Source organism: Girardinichthys multiradiatus, chromosome 19, assembly GCF_021462225.1.
Source record: "Girardinichthys multiradiatus isolate DD_20200921_A chromosome 19, DD_fGirMul_XY1, whole genome shotgun sequence".
In the NCBI taxonomy this organism is placed as follows: Eukaryota; Metazoa; Chordata; class Actinopteri; order Cyprinodontiformes; family Goodeidae; genus Girardinichthys; species Girardinichthys multiradiatus.
The window spans coordinates 37,701,019-37,721,771 of NC_061811.1; the positions used below are offsets into that span (position 1 = coordinate 37,701,019).

Consider the following 20,753-nt stretch of genomic DNA (forward strand, 5'->3'; position numbering starts at 1 on the left):
AGTGGGAGAAAATGATTTCCCTATAAAATCTCCATGAATTTACAAAACATTCCCACAACCTGCATGTATTTGCACCTGCTGTTAAGAGTCCAATTGTTGTTTTAACTTGTTAAAGCGTGTTTGTGGTTGAAACTTGCTAATATATTTCTCCTCCCTGTCTCCAAGCATTGCTCCTACAGAACAAGCAGGGAGCTCATTTTCTAGTGACGTCTCAGTCATTCTCTCCCTCACACACATTCTTTTGCTGAAGGTCAGTTCTCTCGCACATCTTCAGGAATCTTCAAGGAGAGAACCATGCCTCCCTAATCCACTACCGGGTCCTGAGTTAAGCGGAACTCAGGACCCGTTCAAACCTTAGCCAAGTATTGCGTGCCTCATTCGGGAAGGTAGCTTTTATGTTGTGTGCGAGGGAAACCGATCTTCCCTTGCATACAACAAAGGAACTCAAAGCCTACTTCCTTAGATTTTAGCTGTCTTTTAGAAGAGTGTACAGTTCTTCGCGGGCTGTCACCGTTAAAATCGCACCGCCTATTAACACGTCTTATCACTTATTGATGCGTACACAACAATTATTCTGAACCATTTCTCTGCCTCCAAGAATTACAACAGCTCACTCAGGACTAACAACACAGCCAGAGTGTTTTTACAGGAAAAACACTGGAGATTTTTAATAGGTATCTCCTTGCCTGTTGCGGCCGCAGCTGTGATGTGATGTCCTTCCATGGCAACCCAATCGTATCCAAAAGTGGTTTCTGCTTCCAGGAACCGGGCGGAAACACCAATTTTTGTCCAAAGCTACCGCACCCTGTTGGCGGTCAGACGCCTTGGAGCTCCACCGGTCCCCGGTAACAGTCACCACTCTATCTAAAGACTCTTAAAGGAACGACTCTCAACCAGTTTCTAACTTTTAGCTCCTTTAATCTAAATTAAAGCAGAGGAATGATTACAGAGATCAGCGCTGAGGCTCCCGTCTCAGATCGTCGCCGTCTGTTAGAGGATGACGAAGAGCCCTGATAGAAAGTCACATGTAGTTTTATATCTGGCACTATAATGCAATGGATGTTCCCTCCCTCAGTGTTTATCAGTAGACTATGTGTCACCATTGTGGTGTCTATCTGGTAGGTTGTGTAGTAGCGGGTGTCCATCCTTAATCTAAGTGTGCTTTCTAATCAACCCAGTTATACCAGCTGCTCCACTATCAAACCCAGTGCCCCAGCTTCATGTCATTTATGACAAACCTTGGGCCATTTATCCTTGTAATGTGTGTCTATGAGCTTCTTATCCTATTGTAACAGAAGGGAAACATTAGAACTTATACTTTACTTAACTATAGTATAAATGGGAAAAACAGCTATGAGCAAATTAATAAAGGTTATTCCTAACACTAACTAAATGCTTAATTTGGAGCTAAATATTTAGCTTGCTAACTAGATATTTAGTCAGTCAGTCAGTCATTTTCTACCGCTTATTCCATAGTGGGTCGCAGGGAAGCTGGTGCCTATCTCCAGCAGCCTATGGGCGAGAGGCAGGGTTCACCCTGGACAGGTCGCCAGTCCATTGCAGGGCAACACACAAACAACCATGCACACACTCATTCATACACCTAAGGGCAATTTAGAGAGACCAGTTAACCTAACAGGCATGTCTTTGGACTGTGGGAGGAAGCCAGAGTACCCAGTGAGAACCCATGCATGCACGGGGAGAACATGCAAACTCCATGCAGAAAGATCCCTGGCTGGGAATTGAACCCAGGACCTTCTTGCTGCAAGGCAACAGTGCTACCAACTGCGCCACCGTGCAGCCCCTAGATATTTAGTTTTGAGCTAAATATTTAGCTTGCTAACTAAATATGTATCTCGAAATTTTAAATCGAGTTTACAAACTAAAAATTTATTAACAATCTAAATATTTAATATAAACTACATAAGTAGTTTAACTAAATATTTCACTTCCTAATCAAATATTTACTGTGGAACTGTGACATAAAAATGTGTGATTGACATGGTGAAAAATGAACCCCAATTTTTTTCTCTTAAAGAGTTTTTGACTCTTTATCTTTACGAGCGGCATGCCGCACACATACAAAGAATAAGCTCAGCATGCTATGTCAAAACAAAGACATATAAATTTGAATAGCTTTGCTTTTCTTTTAAACTAAGATTAAAAAACATAAAACAAAATGAACTTAGACTCTTAAGCATATTGAGAGTATATTTACCATGGATTTAAGGTACTGCAGTGAGGAAACGGATTCACTATTGGTTAGAGAGGCGCTTTCAGCCCAGCTTTGATTGATTAGATCGATATTTAGTAACATTGTTTTACTCCATTTACATCCATAACACAAAGATTTGATTCATCATACTTTCCCATCCTTTAATAACATTCTGCTAAATATATATAGTAATATAAACATTTCACAAAGGAAAACACTAAAATGGCAGAAAGGTTTAAATTCAGTACTTTACAATAATATTCACATCCCATTTTCACATTTTGTCACATTACAGCTTCAAAGTTCAAGACCATCACAAAGTGATGCATACAGGCTGGAGAAGTTTTTATTTTTTACAAATATCTTAAAAGTGTGCATTTGTACTTTGCCCTGTTTACTCTGATACCTCTTAGGTCTCTTATTACAAATTCACACCTGTACATGTGCAAAGCTGGTAGAGACACAACCCAAAAGGCTTACAACTAATGATGGCCAGATGAAGTTTTGTGCAGCTTGTATTGGGGGAAAAAAGATCATTACTTGAAGCTTTCAATGCAATCCTCTTTGATGGCACCTGGCATTCTTCCACCCAAGCCACAAATCTCTGCAGCTCCTCCAGAGTTTTCATAGGCTTTTGCTGCTTCTCTGACTAATATTCTCCTTGCCCAGCCTGTCAGTTCAGGTGGACATCCATGTTTTGGTAGCTCTGCAGTTGGTCCATCTAATATTGATGTCCAGATGATATGTTGAACAGAGCTCTGTGAGATGTTTTTAGCTTGGGATATTGTTTTAGAACCTAACCCTGCTTTTAACTTCTCCACAACGTTGTCCTTGACCTATCTGCTGTGTTCCTTGGTCTTCACGATGCTGGCTGGTTTTCAAACCTCTGAGGTGAGAAACAGAACAGATGCAGTTAGACTCAGATTACATTACACAAAGCTGTACTCTGTCTAATCAGGTGACTTCTGAAGGCAGTGAGTAGTTCTAGGTTTTATTTTGGAGGCAAAGTGAGGTGAACAGAAATGCGCACCACATTTTTAGAGTTTTATTGTAAAAAAATGTAAAACCTTTGCTTTTGTCCTTACACTTCACAATGGGACAGCACCTTGTCTTGATCCATAACATAAAATTGCAATAAAATACATTGAAGTTGGTGGCTGTACAAAATGTGGAAAAACTTTAAGAGGTGTGAACACTTTGCAGGACATCGTAGAAGATGACAAGCTAAAAATATAACAGAAGATGCAGGAAACTGCAAATAGGTGCTCTATGTCACATTATTATTTTAAACACTAAGTCTGCAGACAGTCTCTTGTTGTAAAGATGGTACTAATGTGCTGAATGGAGAACAACTGACTATACAATTTGTTTGCCACGACACATGAAACTAGATCTATATTAAACTTCCACACCGGAAGCATGTCAGTCAAATAGCAGCAGAGCTTAAAAGAAGCAGCATGTTTTTTCTTTGTCCATCAAAAAGAAGAATGTTGTTAGATGCACAGAAACCAGAACCACCTCGCTGGTGGCTGTTAGTATACGTCTGGATATATCCAAGGCAGAGGAATTATAGTGAACCCCCGCTCTCCACCCTGGAATGTTCTCCTGCTGGATTATTGCATTAAAGCTGCTGGACTGGCTTAGCCGCACAGTTTTTGGCTTCAACATGAGGTCTGCTGCATTTTTCCTGCTGATGCTCTGCTGCTCTGTTGGTGACAGTCGATCAGAGGTTTCTGTTCCTGCAGGTGACCATGCCAGGACTGAGGCACACACCCTTGGGGACCTTAGCATCCTCTGGGATGAGGTGCAGGGCTTGAAGGAGCTGGTCCTTAGTCTAAAGGGGGAGGAAGTGGAAAAACGACAAGAACTTCGGAATGTGGAGAGTCGGCTGAGGGATGGGGAGATTGTGGCAGAGCAGCAGAAGCAGAAACTGGATGAGCTGCAGGTGGCAGTTGGCCATCAGATAGACAAGCTGAGGAGGACTCTGCTGACAGAGCAGAGCTCTGGCCTGAGGAGGAAGGTTGAGGAGCTGGAAGTGCAGATCAAAGGTCAGTGTTGTTGTATTTTCTGTACAGGTGCAGCTGTCAATAACTTTTCTATTTTATTTGCTAATTAGTAGCTATGGGGAGATGAAGATATGATTGTGGGCATCCACAAACCAGAATCTATTCAGTTTAGTATACAGGTCCTTCTCAAAATATTAGCATATTGTGATAAAGTTCATTATTTTCCATAATGTCATGATGAAAATTTTACATTCATATATTTTAGATTCATTGCACACTAACTGAAATATTTTAGGTCTTTTATTGTCTTAATACGGATGATTGTGGCATACATCTCATGAAAACCCAAAATTCCTATCTCACAAAATTAGCATATTTCATCCGACCAATAAAAGAAAAGTGTTTTTAATACAAAAAACGTCAACCTTCAAATAATCATGTACAGTTATGCACTCAATACTTGGTCAGGAATCCTTTTGCAGAAATGACTGCTTCAATGCGGCGTGGCATGGAGGCAATCAGCCTGTGGCACTGCTGAGGTCTTATGGAGGCCCAGGATGCTTCGATAGCGGCCTTTAGCTCATCCAGAGTGTTGGGTCTTGAGTCTCTCAACGTTCTCTTCACAATATCCCACAGATTCTCTATGGGGTTCAGGTCAGGAGAGTTGGCAGGCCAATTGAGCACAGTGATACCATGGTCAGTAAACCATTTACCAGTGGTTTTGGCACTGTGAGCAGGTGCCAGGTTGTGCTGAAAAATGAAATCTTCATCTCCATAAAGCTTTTCAGCAGATGGAAGCATGAAGTGCTCCAAAATCTCCTGATAGCTAGCTGCATTGACCCTGCCCTTGATAAAACACAGTGGACCAACACCAGCAGCTGACACTGCACCCCAGACCATCACTGACTGTGGGTACTTGACACTGGACTTCTGGCATTTTGGCATTTCCTTCTCCTCAGTCTTCCTCCAGACTCTGGCACCTTGATTTCCGAATGACATGCAGAATTTGCTTTCATCCGAAAAAAGTACTTTAGACCACTGAGCAACAGTCCAGTCCTGCTTCTCTGTAGCCCAGGTCAGGCGCTTTTGCCGCTGTTTCTGGTTTAAAAGTGGCTTGACCTGGGGAATGCGGCACCTGTAGCCCATTTCCTGCACACGTCTGTGCACGGTGGCTCTGGATGTTTCTACTCCAGACTCAGTCCACTGCTTCCGCAGGTCCCCCAAGGTCTGGAATCGGCCCTTCTCCACAATCTTCCTCAGGGTCCGGTCACCTCTTCTCGTTGTGCAGCGTTTTCTGCCACACTTTTTCCTTCCCACAGACTTCCCACTGAGGTGCCTTGATGCAGCACTCTGGGAACAGCCTATTCATTCAGAAATTTCTTTCTGTGTCTTACCCTCTTGCTTGAGGGTGTCAATAGTGGCCTTCTGGACAGCAGTCAGGTCGGCAGTCTTACCCATGATTGGGGTTTTGAGTGATGAACCAGGCTGGGAGTTTTAAAGGCCTCAGGAATCTTTTGCAGGTGTTTAGAGTTAACTCGTTGATTCAGATGATTAGGTTCATAGCTCGTTTAAAGACCCTTTTAATGATATGCTAATTTTGTGAGATAGGAATTTTGGGTTTTCATGAGCTGTATGCCAAAATCATCCGTATTAAGACAATAAAAGTCCTGAAATATTTCAGTTAGTGTGCAATGAATCTAAAATATATGAATGTTAAATTTTCATCATGACATGAAAAATAATGAACTTTATCACAATATGCTAATATTTTGAGAAGGACCTGTATTTGGACAGATGAAGGCAGAGAGGTCCAGTTCAGTTCTATCCAAACATTTTCAATGGAAACTTAGTCCAATAGAATAGAAATCATTATTGTCTCTCCCACATGGTGATAAACATTTTTCTTTGGCGGGGCTTCAACAACAGCACTCCTGCATTTAAATACAATAAACACATCAAAACGTACATAAAAACCACATAAAACACATGAAAGGGGACTGTTTAAAGTGTGTAAAAGTACAGTTCCTATTTGATGTGTTTATTGTAGAAAAAACTGAATAATTCCAGTTTCAACTCAGTATATTAACCCCCAAATCTCTGTTCCTCATGTCCATACCTGAGTTTCAATAAGATTGGTGAAATATTGTGGTATGGATAAACAGCCACATACCCTAGTGACATTTCTTATCTCTTTGGCTATTTTTCAGAGAATGTAAATACAGGTCCTTCTCAAAATATTAGCATATTGTGATAAAGTTCATTATTTTCTATAATGTCATGATGAAAATTTAACATTAATATATTTTAGATTCATTGCACACTAACTGAAATATTTCAGGTCTTTTATTGTCTTAATACGGATGATTTTGGCATACATCTCATGAAAACCCAAAATTCCTATCTCACAAAATTAGCATATCATTAAAAGGGTCTCTAAACGAGCTATGAACCTAATCATCTGAATCAACGAGTTAACTCTAAACACCTGCAAAAGATTTCTGAGGCCTTTAAAACTCCCAGCCTGGTTCATCACTCAAAACCCCAATCATGGGTAAGACTGCCGACCTGACTGCTGTCCAGAAGGCCACTATTGACACCCTCAAGCAAGAGGGTAAGACACAGAAAGACATTTCTGAACGAATAGGCTGTTCCCAGAGTGCTGTATCAAGGCACCTCAGTGGGAAGTCTGTGGGAAGGAAAAAGTGTGGCAGAAAACGCTGCACAACGAGAAGAGGTGACCGGACCCTGAGGAAGATTGTGGAGAAGGGCCGATTCCAGACCTTGGGGGACCTGCGGAAGCAGTGGACTGAGTGTGGAGTAGAAACATCCAGAGCCACCGTGCACAGGCGTGTGCAGGAAATGGGCTACAGGTGCCGCATTCCCCAGACCTGGGCTACAGAGAAGCAGCACTGGACTGTTGCTCAGTGGTCCAAAGTACTTTTTTCGGATGAAAGCAAATTCTGCATGTCATTCGGAAATCAAGGTGCCAGAGTCTGGAGGAAGACTGGGGAGAAGGAAATGCCAAAATGCCAGAAGTCCAGTGTCAAGTACCCACAGTCAGTGATGGTCTGGTTGCCATGTCAGCTGCTGAGCACTTCATGCTTCCATCTGCTGAAAAGCTTTATGGAGATGAAGATTTCATTTTTCAGCACGACCTGGCACCTGCTCACAGTGCCAAAACCACTGGTAAATGGTTTACTGACCATGGTATCACTGTGCTCAATTGGCCTGCCAACTCTCCTGACCTGAAACCCATAGAGAATATGTGGGATATTGTGAAGAGAACGTTGAGAGACTCAAGACCCAACACTCTGGATGAGCTAAAGGCCGCTATCGAAGCATCCTGGGCCTTCATAAGACCTCAGCAGTGCCACAGGCTGAATGCCTCCATGCCACGCCGCATTGAAGCAGTCATTTCTGCCAAAGGATTCCCGACCAAGTATTGAGTGCATAACTGTACATGATTATTTGAAGGTTGACATTTTTTGTATTAAAAACACTTTTCTTTTATTGGTCGGATGAAATATGCTAATTTTGTGAGATAGGAATTTTGGGTTTTCATGAGCTGTATGCCAAAATCATCCGTATTAAGACAATAGAAGACCTGAAATATTTCAGTTAGTGTGCAATGAATCTAAAATATATGAATGTTAAATTTTCATCATGACATTATGGAAAATAATGAACTTCATCACAATATGCTAATATTTTGAGAAGGACCAGTAATACAGAGGCTTTTTTCACACCATTGGTGGTTAGGTAAGGCCACAATAAACATCACAGAGACCCTGCCCAGAGGTTGACATAACTCGGATGTTTTGCACCCAGGTTGATACACTTGGGTTTAAATGGTTCCCAAAGGTAACCATCCTGTTTGCTTGTAATTAGTGTGTATATAAATGATCAGGCAGTTTTGAGACCTCTGCATGTTTCAACCAGTTCTGCTGTTACTAGATTCAGACCAATTGAAAAGCAAATGAATTATCAAAGAATCTGTGGGAGAATATAGATTACCTTTTTAAAACAGGAAAATGTTCATTCCATTCTTCCTGTATTAATAATTTATCAGAAGGATTCATGCAGTTTATTAGGAATAAAATACTTGGATCACCTATCTCTCTACCTTCACATGATCCTTTCACCACCATTACTGGTTCTGCTGTCTTTAATTAGTTTGAGCCTGTGTGTTTTAAACAAGTGAAGAAACTAATTAACAGCATGAAGCCGTCCTCCTGTCCGAATGATTTTGTTCCAGCTTATGGTTTAAGGAACATTTTTAGGGTTGTTGGGTCGGACATTTTAATTATTTCTAACAGCAGAATCAGTTCAGGTGTTCTACCAGCCTGTTTTACATGTGCAGTTGTGCAGCCTTTGCATCAAAAACCTAACATTGACTCTTCTGTCCTTTCAAATTGTAGGCCCATCTCTAACTTCCTTTCTTCTGAAATATCTGGAAAGGAAAATATTTGTGGAGCTGCAGTCCCTTTTAAATGCGCACAATATTCTTGAAAGGTTTCAGTAGAACCACTGTTTCAGTGTCTCACTGAGATCAAAGCTGGGATCAAAACTTTGTGAACTTCAATCAGAGTGCAACTAGAGAATTTATGTTTGGGCCCAGCGGTAGCCGCAGTGCTTCTCATTCTAAACCACAGGCTGGATTCTTTTCTGAAGTCACACATAAAATATTTGGAGGTTATATTTGATTAAGATTTGGACTTTGTAAACCGGAGTAGTTCAGTTGTACACGGAGTCTTTATTATACTGGGGATTTAAGCTAACGTGACTTTGAACAGGTAATCCATGCTTTTGCTTAATCCCAACTGGATCATTGTAAGTCTGTACATGTGTGGGGTTAGTCAGGCCTGCCTCGCACAATTGTAGCTGGTCCAGAATGCTGCAGCTCGTCTTCTGACCCAAAATAAACGGTGTGAACACATTTCCCTGGTATTGACTCCCTGTTTACTTAGGAATTATTTAGAAGTTGTATTGTTTAATTAAAAGGCTCAGAACTGACAGGTTCCTGTGGCTTTATGTGCCCACTAGGTCTCTTAGACCTAATGACCATTTGCTTTTAGCTGTACCAAGGTCTAGGCTGGTTCAGAGAGGTGTTCGAGCGTTTAGGGTTGCAGCCCCTAAACTGTGGAATAAACTGTCCCTGACAGGGTCATCTAAAAACACATTAACCTTTTATACAGTATGAGTTAAACAATTTTCCATTGATTTTATCTTCTTTTTTTTCTCTGTTTATATTGTCTTTTTGTTTCTGTTGTTTTTCTACTGTATGGACAGTACCTAGGCCAATGTTGTAGTTGTTTTTAAGTCTGCTATATAAATAAACTTGAAACTGAAAGTGTTGATTCTCCAATTAAGAAGTAAAACATAATGGATTCTGTTGGAGCAAAGTCACAATCAGGGAGACCAGCAAACATTTCCATCACAAATCCCAGGAAGATTGTTTGGGATGCAAAGAAATCTCCACAAATAACTTCAGCTGAGATCTGAAAAGAGCAATGTGGCTGTTTCAACAAAGACATTATGGGGCACTTGAAGAAATATGGGTTGCATGGTCGGGGTCACCAGGAAAAAGCTGTTACTACATTAATGGTACAAATCAGCCTGCCTACAGTACACCAAATAGCACAGAGGCAATTCCCAAAACCTCTGGAAGAAACTTATTTACAAAGGCAAGAACAAAATTGAATCTCATGGGAGAAACCATAAATGCTACATTTGGAGAGGAATCAACCATGCCTAGGATGATAGACCGTCTCTACGGTAAATAATTGAGGCGGGTCATTGATGGTTTACACTACAAATTCACAAGGAAGTTATTGAAAAATAATGGAAGATAATTTTCTCTCAATGGACCAGAAGCGGCGCATTAGACATGAGTATTATTCTAAATTGAAGGTCAGGTTGACCTGTGTTGGTTCCAACAGAAAAAAGTGAAGGTTCTGTAGTGACCATCTTAGTCTCTGCACCTCAATATTATTAAGTCACTTTGGGGAGATCTCAGTTAATGTAAAACAGCCCCAGAGTTCACAGAAACTGTAGGTTTTTTGCCAAGAATACTAAGCAGCTTTATCGTCTGAGAAAATAAACTAACTCATCCACAGATTTCACTAAGACCTCAAGCTCTCATTGATATTCAATGGTCATTACACAGTATTAAATGCTAGGTTAAGCAAATGTTTCATCTGGATCATTTGGGTAGTCTCTGTTGTCATTATGGTTTAAACGGGGAAATACTATTGTTGAATAACTGACTTCATCCATCAACTAACCATAATGGAGAGAAATGTCTTTGTTTTAACATTGGAATTCCCCATAAAATTACAATATAAAGCTCTAGAAATGACATGGCCACTATTTGATGAAGTAAGAGCTTTTGCAAAATTCAACCAGAAGAATCCTTTGCATTTTCAAGCACCCTGGTCTGGTAGTTAGTAGTTAGACATAGTTAGACCTGAGGCTTCCGCCCCGGAGGTTTTCTGAACAGCCCCGGACTTCTTGAAAGAAGAAACTTAGAACTATTAAAAAGATGCAGCCACAACATGGTATTGGACTTCACATTTTTATTTAAAAACAATCACATTTTTTCAATTACATTGCATATAATCACGTCCCGCTCCACCTAACCTGACAATGACTTAAAAGGAGAAGACAAAAAATAATTATTTGCGCACTCACAGCACCGCGAATGCGCAACTACGCGCACAGCCAGAGACGGACTCCATTCTGGAGAAGTCCAGAACAGCAGTTTACTCCAGGTCGACCTGCCTCCTTCATTACCTGAAAAGTTACACTGAGTGCCTCGAACAGGGATCATTTCAGAGCAACCGCGGAGCCAACCAGAGAGTTGGAGCCTGGTGGGTGTGTGGAACAGGTGAAAGCAGAGCGGTAAAACCCAGACTGAAGAAGCAGGTAAAGCCTGAATTCTGACTCAGAATGAGCTAATTGTTAGTTACAGCTAATCACTGATTCACCCAGCAAGACATGAGGTGGAGGTTCACTCTAATGAGCATCTTCAGGGTCATGATGAGTTGTAGAAAGAGCAAAAGTAAACTTCCCTCTTCTCTTTCATATCTTCTGTGCTGATTCTAAACATGCAGCTCTGGCTTTAAAGATGCAGTATAATTAGAAATAAATCATAGCAATTAATCACAGGTGGACCATTGATTAGTTAACTATTTTATTTTTCTGAATTACACATGTAATGTTATATAAACTAAACTAATTAAACAAGGATACAGTTTTACTGAAGGTGAGACATACATACCATATATATACAGTTATTAATAACTGTAATATTAGTACCAATAAGGTCCAGGATGAGACTCTACGCTATATTTTAAACACCACAACATAACACCCTTTCCTCTCAAAGTGTTTAATAGTAAGAACTGCAATAATGTCTCATGTAGAACAAATGACTGTGTTGTAAAATGTTTCATTTATTATTTTTGGCAGGACAAATTTCTTCAGAAGTGGAATGAAGGGCTGAAAAGACGATAAAAGAGAACAGGTTCATAAAAGAAGGAACAATTTTAATAAAATGTTTCAAAGCTCTTGGCATAACTAAAATAAATGTGTTTTAGGATTTTACCATTTACTAAGATTTAGGAAAATCAACTTTATACCACTTTCCTTTTTTGAAATATAAGAATATAGACAATGGAGAAGTGGAACACTTTGATGAGAATGTAACATTTAAAAAGGTAATTGTTGGGGTTCACTGGGGGTGGGAGACTCGTTGGGGGGGTCGGGACTGCTCCGTCCTGGGGCGGCTCCAGTTGGCGGGTTGCTTTGGGCCATGTGGACCCCTATTTTGTACATAGCCCCCTCTCCGGAGGTGGATGGGGGTTGTTGGGGACTGGGTTCGGGGCGTGGGGGCGGGAGCCGGGCCGGGGTTGCCCGGGTCTGGGCGGTACCGGCACTGTCTGCCTGCCTCTGCCCCAGGAGGGAAGGGGACCACCGCTGCTGGGTGGTTCCCCTGGGACTCTCCACTGCTCTTCTCTGGGGGGGTTGCGGTAGTCCCGGCGGTGGTTCTCCTGGGGTTCCTGTGCTTTGGGGGGCCTTTAGATGTCTGTGGCTCAGATCTCCTCAGTGTCCATCCAGGGACCATGGGGCAGGCCTGTGGGTCCTCACACTCGCTATTGCATATTTTTGTGGAGAAACCTTGTATACAAAAGCACGTCCACACCCATACTCACAGGTGTTAAGCTTCAGGTGTTGACAGATACACAGATGTTCTATATTGGGCTGCACCTCTCACTAAGTACATTTTATATTCAGAATGACCATGTTCTATTTTGTTAAAAAAAAAAAAAAAAACAGCTGCAGGTGGATAAGCAAGCAGGCTGTAATCTTGTATTATTTTCATCCTTCTTTCTCTCCTCCACTCTTTACTCCTTTTCTCCCCTTTTGCCCCATCTCCCTCTTTTTTGAGCTTCTTTTTTCCTTTTTATTTCAGTGTCCGTAGTATTTGAAATATTCCCAAAGACGTTTATAATAAAGTTTCTTTTATAAATATCAAGCAGAGCTTTAAAGCATTAGTTGTGATGCTCTGCTTGTGAAAGTAAATCTGTTGGGCAATTTCTTGGCACTCAGACAACGATTCTGAGCGCTACTCTGCCGGATAGGACACAGTAAAATAAAAAATAAATGAAAAGGTAATTTATGTAGATGACAATAGAAGCTCATTTATCTGGCCCATAGTAAACATCTCTGAGTTTAAGAAAAACTTTTGTCAGCAAAAATTCAGATTAAGTTATTTTCTAAATACCACAAAATGTGTCATTATTTGCTTCAGCAAAATGTTTTTCATCAGGTCTAAACTCTGTTTCTCCTTGTCCTTCATTCACCTTCTAACAAAAATTAAAAGTAAAATTATTGCAAACCTTCTTTGTTTGATTCACAATAATTTACATTCAGTCTAAAACCAGCCGAGACAGAGAACTGGAACAATATGTCCTATATTATTTTAATTTTAAATTACCTATAAATTGTCTTATTGAAATCTAAATATTTTGGATTTGGGCTAAAGCCCCCAATGTTTTGAGACCCTAAAAACGCCCCTGTCAGGTGTCTCATTAAAACTCAGTTAAATGATGAAAACAAAGTAAAACTGATATAGGCAGCCCGAATATCACTTTTGTTAGGTGTTCTGTTGCTGATTTTTTAGGTTGAAATGTCTGTTTATTGGGGCTTGTCCATGGGGGGCACCCCGCCCTGCCAACAATGTAGTAATAGTTCGTTTTAACAATTAATGCCATTCATTTTATCAGATCACATCGTGAGTGAGTTCTGTTCCTCCGTCGTGGCTATTCTACTTTCTATTGCAAGACTTGACAAAAGCTGGACAAAAACACACTCCATATACTCTGTGTCACCAACACTGACACTGACACTCTGAGTTATGTGCCCTCACACGCAGGTGAATACGCAGGTGAAAGACGGATAAATAAGATAGATGAAGAGGCAGTTAAAAAACATAAAGGAAAATATATAGAAATCATATATTAATATAGAAGGTAGAAGATGAACAAAGAACATTTTACATTTCTTCCCCCCTTAGGAATGTTATGTTGAATATGTAGTGAGCTTAAATAGGCGGCAGTCAGAGGAAACTCTGTGCCTGCCATTCCTTCATTTATATATATAGATATTTATATCTATATATATATAGATATATATATCTATATATATATACATATATATATATATATTTATATGTATATATATATATATATATATATATATATATATATATATATATATATATATATATGTATATATATATATATAGATATATGATAGAAGGCACAATGTTATATATATATATATAACATTGTGCCTTCTATCATTCCCAAGCCCCCCTGCCAAGACCAAAATCCTAAGGGACACACTGGCGGGGGTACCCGTGGTATAGCAAAATGGCTTAGGGGGTACACAAGTCAAAAAAGGTTGGGAACCAGTTCCCTTATCAGCTAATCAAGCCAGAACACCTGCAAAGGTTTCCTGAGCCTTTGAATTGTCTCTCAGTCAGGGTGATTAAGCTGCACAATCACGAGGAAGGCTGCTAACTGCACATTGACAGCCTCCAAAAGGAGGTTTAGCCAGATAATGTCATTGCTAATGAAGCTGGTTGTTCACAAAGTGTAGTATCCAAGCATGTTCATAGAAAGTTGAGTGGAAGGGCAAAGAGTGGTAGGAAAAGGTGTACCAGCAACCGCTACAACCGGGATAACCACAGCTTTGAGAGAATTGTCAAGCAAAATCCATTCAAGAATTTGGGGAGGTTTCAAAAGGCTGGAGTCAGTGCATCAAGACCCAGTACACACAGAAGACTCCTATACATGGGCTACAAGCCTATTACCTTGGCTAAGGAGTAAAAGAGCTGGACTGTTGCTCAGTGGTCCAAAGTCCTCCTTTCAGATGAAAGTAAAGTTTGCTTTTCATTTGGAAATCAAGGTCTCAATTAAATACTGTGCTTGATTGGCCAGCAAACAGGCCTGATCTGAACCCCATGCTGTATCTATGGGGTTCAGGTCTAGCCATATTGGGCTGGGGACAATACTTGACAGACCAAAAGTTGTTTTGTTAATGATTCCTGATCAGGTGCTTCCTTGATTTGTAAGTTTGACTAAAATTCAAGATTTTAACTTTATTGATAATTTTATTAACTGATTATTAAATATAATTATTAATAGTTGCTAATAGCCAAACATTGATAATTGCATGACATATACGTGGCACAAGATTTAGCTCCTAAATATCTTGCCATGCTTTTGTTTCTGTTAGCCCAAGCAACTGAAATACTGGAGCTTCAGACCAGAATAAACACCAGTGAGAGCTCAGTGGAGATTCTCAAGAAGAAGAATACAGGTGAGTCCCAGGCATGTTCGTTCCTTGTCTAAAAAAATAAAATCATAGAAGCAGAGACCAGAAAGGATTGTATCATTCCCTTTAAAAGCTACTAGTGTGTGTCTTATTGCCCAGCGCTGTGTCTTTAAAGTGCTGATGTCTTCACAGTTCTGGCAGCTGAGCTGCCGTTCCTGCAGACCAGACTGAGAGCGAGTGAGAGCACAGTGGAGCAGCTCAGGAGGAAGGACGCAGGTCATCATTATCGTCTCATTAGCGTTTATCATTTCCTTGGGTTCTGAACAGAGCCTGTACAGAGCCGTGTTCACACCCCATGAGCTTTTCTACATTTTCCAACATTCCAAGCACAAGTCGGTGTATTCATTAGGATTTTATATGATAGACCAACACATTAAAGATGAATATGGGCGCATGGGTACAACCCACGTACGGAGACGCAGCCGTCACAGGTTTGAGTCCCGGCCCATTTACCTTTGTTGCATGTCTTCCTCTATCTCTCTCCGCACCCCATTTGGGTCAACTTACAAAATAAATGTCACTAGTACCACAAAAATAAAAAGAATAATATGACAATGAAATTGAAGCAGAAGAGGATTTAAATTTTTAAAAAAATAAAAATCCAAAAACTGTGGCATGACTTGAGGTCAAATAATTAAAAATTGCAACAAGTGTTTTTTTGTTTTTTACATGTCCTGTCACGGCGCTTCAGGCATGCCATATAGAGCAGATGGTTGCCAACATGTGCCAGGGCAGTTTTGCTCTATAAAAGAGATATCTCAAGACAGTATTTTAACTGCATGATTACCTTTATTAATGCCAGATTTTATCCAGCATCAAAGTACACAGGCCACAATGATGTTACAGTAACCTGTTTTTGTATGACTTTCAACCGCTTCAAGTAATTGTGTGTTGGTGTGTATGTGGGTGGGTGAGCATACGTATAGAAATAAGTGTGTTTGTGTTGAGTGGGTGTATGTGAGTGCGAGTTTGCCACACATAAAGCATCACCCCAGGGCAATCACACAGAAGTAGGTCGCCAGCAAGGCACAGGAGCAGCAGCTCCCAGGCCATAGAGGCTCAGACCGAGATGCAGGACACTGAACTCCCTCAATCCAGCCACACCGCCACCCCCAGCCACGCAAGTCAAGCCAGAGAACCGGTCACCCTTGCCAGCACCAATCCCCGGCATAAAGTCCGCCTGGTACAAGCAGGGGAGACCCCTGAGCCCCCAACACGTCAGGCAGGCAGGAAGGGCACATTGTATTTCACCCTGGTCTAGAGGGAGGGATGCTCACCAGAGCCCAGCACAGACCCCATGGCCCTCAACCAGCCCAACACACCTCCAGGAGCCAAAGGCCACCAGACAGGGCCCATCACTCCAGGATGTGGCCCAAGCACCCACACAGACAACACCCCCTTCCCCTCATCGAGTTTGTGTGTGTTTGTGGTAATGTTAAGTGTTGTGATGAATGCAGATGTGTATGTCTAAAGTGCTTTTTGACAGCAGGGTCTCCACATTCCAACCCCGAAGCCCTAAGTGTCTCTAGTGCTTTAAAATTGAGGTGTAGGACGGGACCAAATATAGCAGAGTCAGGGCAATGCATGATGCCCACCCCCCCACAAGGCCCATCATCTCACACCCCAAGACCCTACTGCTGTGTGGTGTTGCATATGGGAGAAAGGAGGGGGTAGGTGCCAGGGCACCAGCATTTATCCCCCCTTGGGGGTCAGCTTCCCAAGTGACCCCTCTTGCCCTGACAGCACCCACACCAGCTTAGCGCCGACTAAAATCAGGGACCAAAAATTGCAGCAAGTTAACTATAGACAGTTAAGTCTGATCAGTCCTGCAAAGTTCTTTCTGGCTAGGACTTTTCATACTCCACAAGAACTTGCAGAACTCGCAAAAAGTCCTCATGGCATTTGTATACAATAATTATCAGACACCACACAAGAATAAATTCTGCCCAGATGAGATGTCAAATTGCAAAAATAGAATTATGTCATTTTGGTCTTGCCACTCAGGAGAAAGAACTACTTTCTCTGTTCTTGTGCAGTATGTACAAGCCTTAAAGGTGACATATCATGCAAAATCCACTTTTTTAGCCCTTAAATACATTTTTTTGTGTACTTGGAGTCTGTGAGAGTGCAGAAAAGCTAAATTTAGTCTCTCCAGGTGCTGCGTCAATATCTATATATTTTGTTTGAGTTATATTTTTCAATCCGTTCAGTTTTCTCTATTCTCTGTTACGTTTTTTTAAACTGTTACATCACAGTATTTGCTGCGGAACTGCTAAATAAGGTCATGGACTTCCAGCTGATCAATTTCACATGTTCGCCATTGTCAGTGTGGTTTCCGGGCTTTGTTAACAAGGCTGGTGGCAGATGGGAAAAAACTGTTCTTGTGGCGTGAGGTTTTGGTCCGGATGGACCGCAGCCTCCTGCCAGAGGGGAGAGTCTCAAAGAGTCTGTGACCGGGGTGGGAGGGATCAGCCAGAATCTTCCCTGCCCGCTTCAGGGTCCTGGAGGTGTACAGTTCCTGGAGCGACAGTTGACTGCAGCCAATCACCTTCTCAGCAGACCGAATGACACGCTGCAGCCTGCCCTTATCCTTGGCTGTAGCAGCGGCGTACCAGATGGTGATGGAGGAGGTGAGGATGGACTCAATAATGGCTGTTTAGAAGTGCACCATCATAGTCTTTGGCAGGTTGAATTTTTTCAGCTGCCGCAGGAAGAACATCCTCTGCTGGGCTTTCTTGATGAGGGAGCTGATGTTTGGCTCCCACTTGAGATCCTGGGAGATGATGGTTCCCAGGAAGCGGAAAGATTCCACAGTGTCAATTGTGGAGTCACAGAGGGTGATGGGGGCAGGTGGGGCTGGGTTCTGCCTGAAGTCTACAACCATCTCTACTGTCTTTAGAGCGTTGAGCTCAAGGTTGTTCTGGCTGCACCAGTCCAACAGATGGTCCACCTCCCATCTGTACGCAGACTCGTCACCATCAGAGATGAGTCCGATCAGGGTGGTGTCGTCCGCAAACTTCAGAAGCTTGACAGACTGGTGACTGGAGGTGCAGCTGTTGGTGTACAGGGAGAAGAGCAGAGGAGAGAGAACACAGCCTTTGGGGGAACCGGTGCTGATGGTCAGGGAGTCAGAGACGTGCTTCCCCAGCCTCACGCGCTGCTTCCTGTCAGACAGGAAGTCAGTTATTCACCTACAGGTGGAGTCGAGCACACTCAGCTGGGAGAGTTTCTCCTGGAGCAGAGCTGGGACAATGGTGTTGAAGGCAGAGCTGAAATCCACAAACAGGATCCTGGCATAGGTTCCTGTGGAGTCCAGGTGCCGGAGGATGAAGTGAAGGGCTAGGTTGACTGCATCATCTACAGACCTGTTGGCTCTGTAGGCAAACTGCAGGGGGTCCAGGAGGGGGTCGGTGATGTCTTTTAGGTGTGAGAGCACAAGGCGCTCAAAGGACTTCATCACCTCAGAGGTCAGGGCGACGGGTCTGAAGTCATTAAGCCCTGTGGTCCTTGGCTTCTTGGGAACAGGGACGATGGTGGAGGACTTGAAGCAGGCTGGCACATGACATGTCTCCAGTGAGGTGTTAAAAATGTCTGTGAAGACTGGAGACAGCTGATCAGCGCAGTGCTTCAGGCTGGCTGGTGAGACAGAATCCGGACCAGCAGCTTTCCGGGGGTTCTGTCTCCTGAAGAGTTTGTTGACGTCCCTCTCCTGGATGGAAAGAGCCGTCCTCGGCGTGGGTAGGGGGCTGGTGGGGGGGAACTTCAGGGTGGGGGTTGGAGATGCCAAGGCCCTTCTTGAGGTTGGAGAGATGGGGGTGGTGGATTGTGGCTGCAGCTACACAACTAAATTATTTAAGTGTGAAAAGGAGGGATTTAAAAGCATGATATGTCTTCTTTAACACAAACACAGTTAGACCGTTTATAGCTGTTTTAGAGCACTTTACTGAGAAACATGGCAGTAAAATCTGACTACATTATTTTTACCAGCAGCTTTTGGAATCTGGAGACTTGTGTAACACATGCTTGATTTTAGTAACATTCATTATGCTGATTTTCAGTTCTGGCGGGCAGACTGTGCAACACTGAAAGTTTGATAGAAGACCTCATGGGGCAGATCTCAGGTCAGGCTCACAGGATGGAATGTCAGTTTCTCCGCTCTTTAACACCTTTTTTCCTTCCTAGATTCAGTGTGACTGTCAAAATCAATATTTCATCACAGAAAGTTAAGAGTGTTTGTCAATCTTGAAAATTTGCTTACTAGAATTTTTTCCTGTAGTTTGTCTCAGGTCTTAGCTCTATGATAGGAGCCTTCAATAAAACTTCAGCACAAATTGATTCTACAACAAGTTATATTTAGCAATGCTTGCTTGATCTTAATCTCAAGCTAACAGCAGCAGGAACCCCAGTACCCTGTAAAAGTATTCATGCCTCCAAGATTTTTCACACACATTGTCACATTGCAACCACAAACATCACTGTATTTTATTTGAATTTCATGCAATAAACAAACACAATGCAGTGCATCATTGTGGAGTGAGTAGGAAAATGCACAATGATACAAGGTTTCTAAGATTTTTGACTAATAAAAGTCTGAAGAGTGTGACATGCACTTGTATTCAGCTCCTTAAGTCAGTACTGTGTAGAACTACTTTTGGCTACATGTCTTTTGGGACTGTCTCTACCAGCTTTAACCATCTACAGACTAAAAGTTTGTCCATTCTTCTTTGCACAATAGCTCAAGCTCAGATTGAATGGAAAGTGTTTGTGAACAGTTCAAAAGGAGCTATTATAGCTTTCTTTACACAATGCTGTTCTTCCTGCCACTCTTCAATGAATGGCATACTTGTAGATTGCGGTAATAGTTGTCCTCTCCACACATTGCCTCCCCTAAGCTGTAAATCTCTGCAGCTCCTCCAGAGTTACCGTAGGGTTCTTGGGTAATTCTCTGATTAATGCCCAGCCTGTCAGTTCAGGGGGATGTCTATATCTTAGTAGCTCTGCAGTTGGTCCATCCTCTCTCCATGTTCAGATGATGGATTAAGCAGAGCTCTGTGAGATGTTTAAAGTTTGGAATTTTGTTTTAGAACCTAACCCTGCTTTAAACTTCTCCACAGCTTTCTCCCTGACCTGTCTGCTGTGTTCCTTGATTTTCATGATGCTCTTTGTTCTCTAACAAACCTCTGAGGCCATAAACAGAACAGCTGCATTTAGACTCCGATTACATTACTCACCGCTTGACTCTGTTTATAAATTAGATGAGCTATTAAATTGCCAAAATTACTGAATGCATGCCAAGCCTGCTTCCTTATTTGTAAAGAAAAAGCTGAAAATCATTTTCCTTTCACTTCACCATTATGAGCAACTTTGTGTTGGTTTATCATACTAAATTCTAATTAAATACATAGAATTTTAAGATGATAATGTGACAAAATGTGAAAAGGGGAATGGATATTTTTGGAAGGAACTCTAACAGTTGTGGCTAAAGAACTGCATCAATTAAACTGTGGTCAGCAAGATTAGAAAAGGTTTACATTGGTGCGATTATCTGTGTGTCATAGCTCACTATAAAAATTTGTTGTTGGAGTATAAAAAATTAAAAACAATCTCAAAATGACAAATAAATAAATGAA

At 41.8% G+C, this 20,753-nt stretch overlaps 1 protein-coding gene across 1 annotated transcript in view; it reads left to right on the forward strand.

The window, feature by feature from the left end:
* The first annotated feature begins 104 nt into the window (after nt 1–104).
* LOC124855747 (myosin-2 heavy chain-like) overlaps nt 105–20,753 on the forward strand; it is a 57,884-nt gene continuing 37,235 nt past the window's right edge. The window contains exons 1-4 of the mRNA XM_047345804.1: nt 105–845; nt 3,961–4,263; nt 15,025–15,108; nt 15,256–15,339. Of these exons, the coding sequence (XP_047201760.1) occupies nt 722–845; nt 3,961–4,263; nt 15,025–15,108; nt 15,256–15,339 (595 nt within the window). The 5' untranslated portion in view covers nt 105–721. The remainder of the gene's footprint in view (nt 846–3,960; nt 4,264–15,024; nt 15,109–15,255; nt 15,340–20,753) is intronic.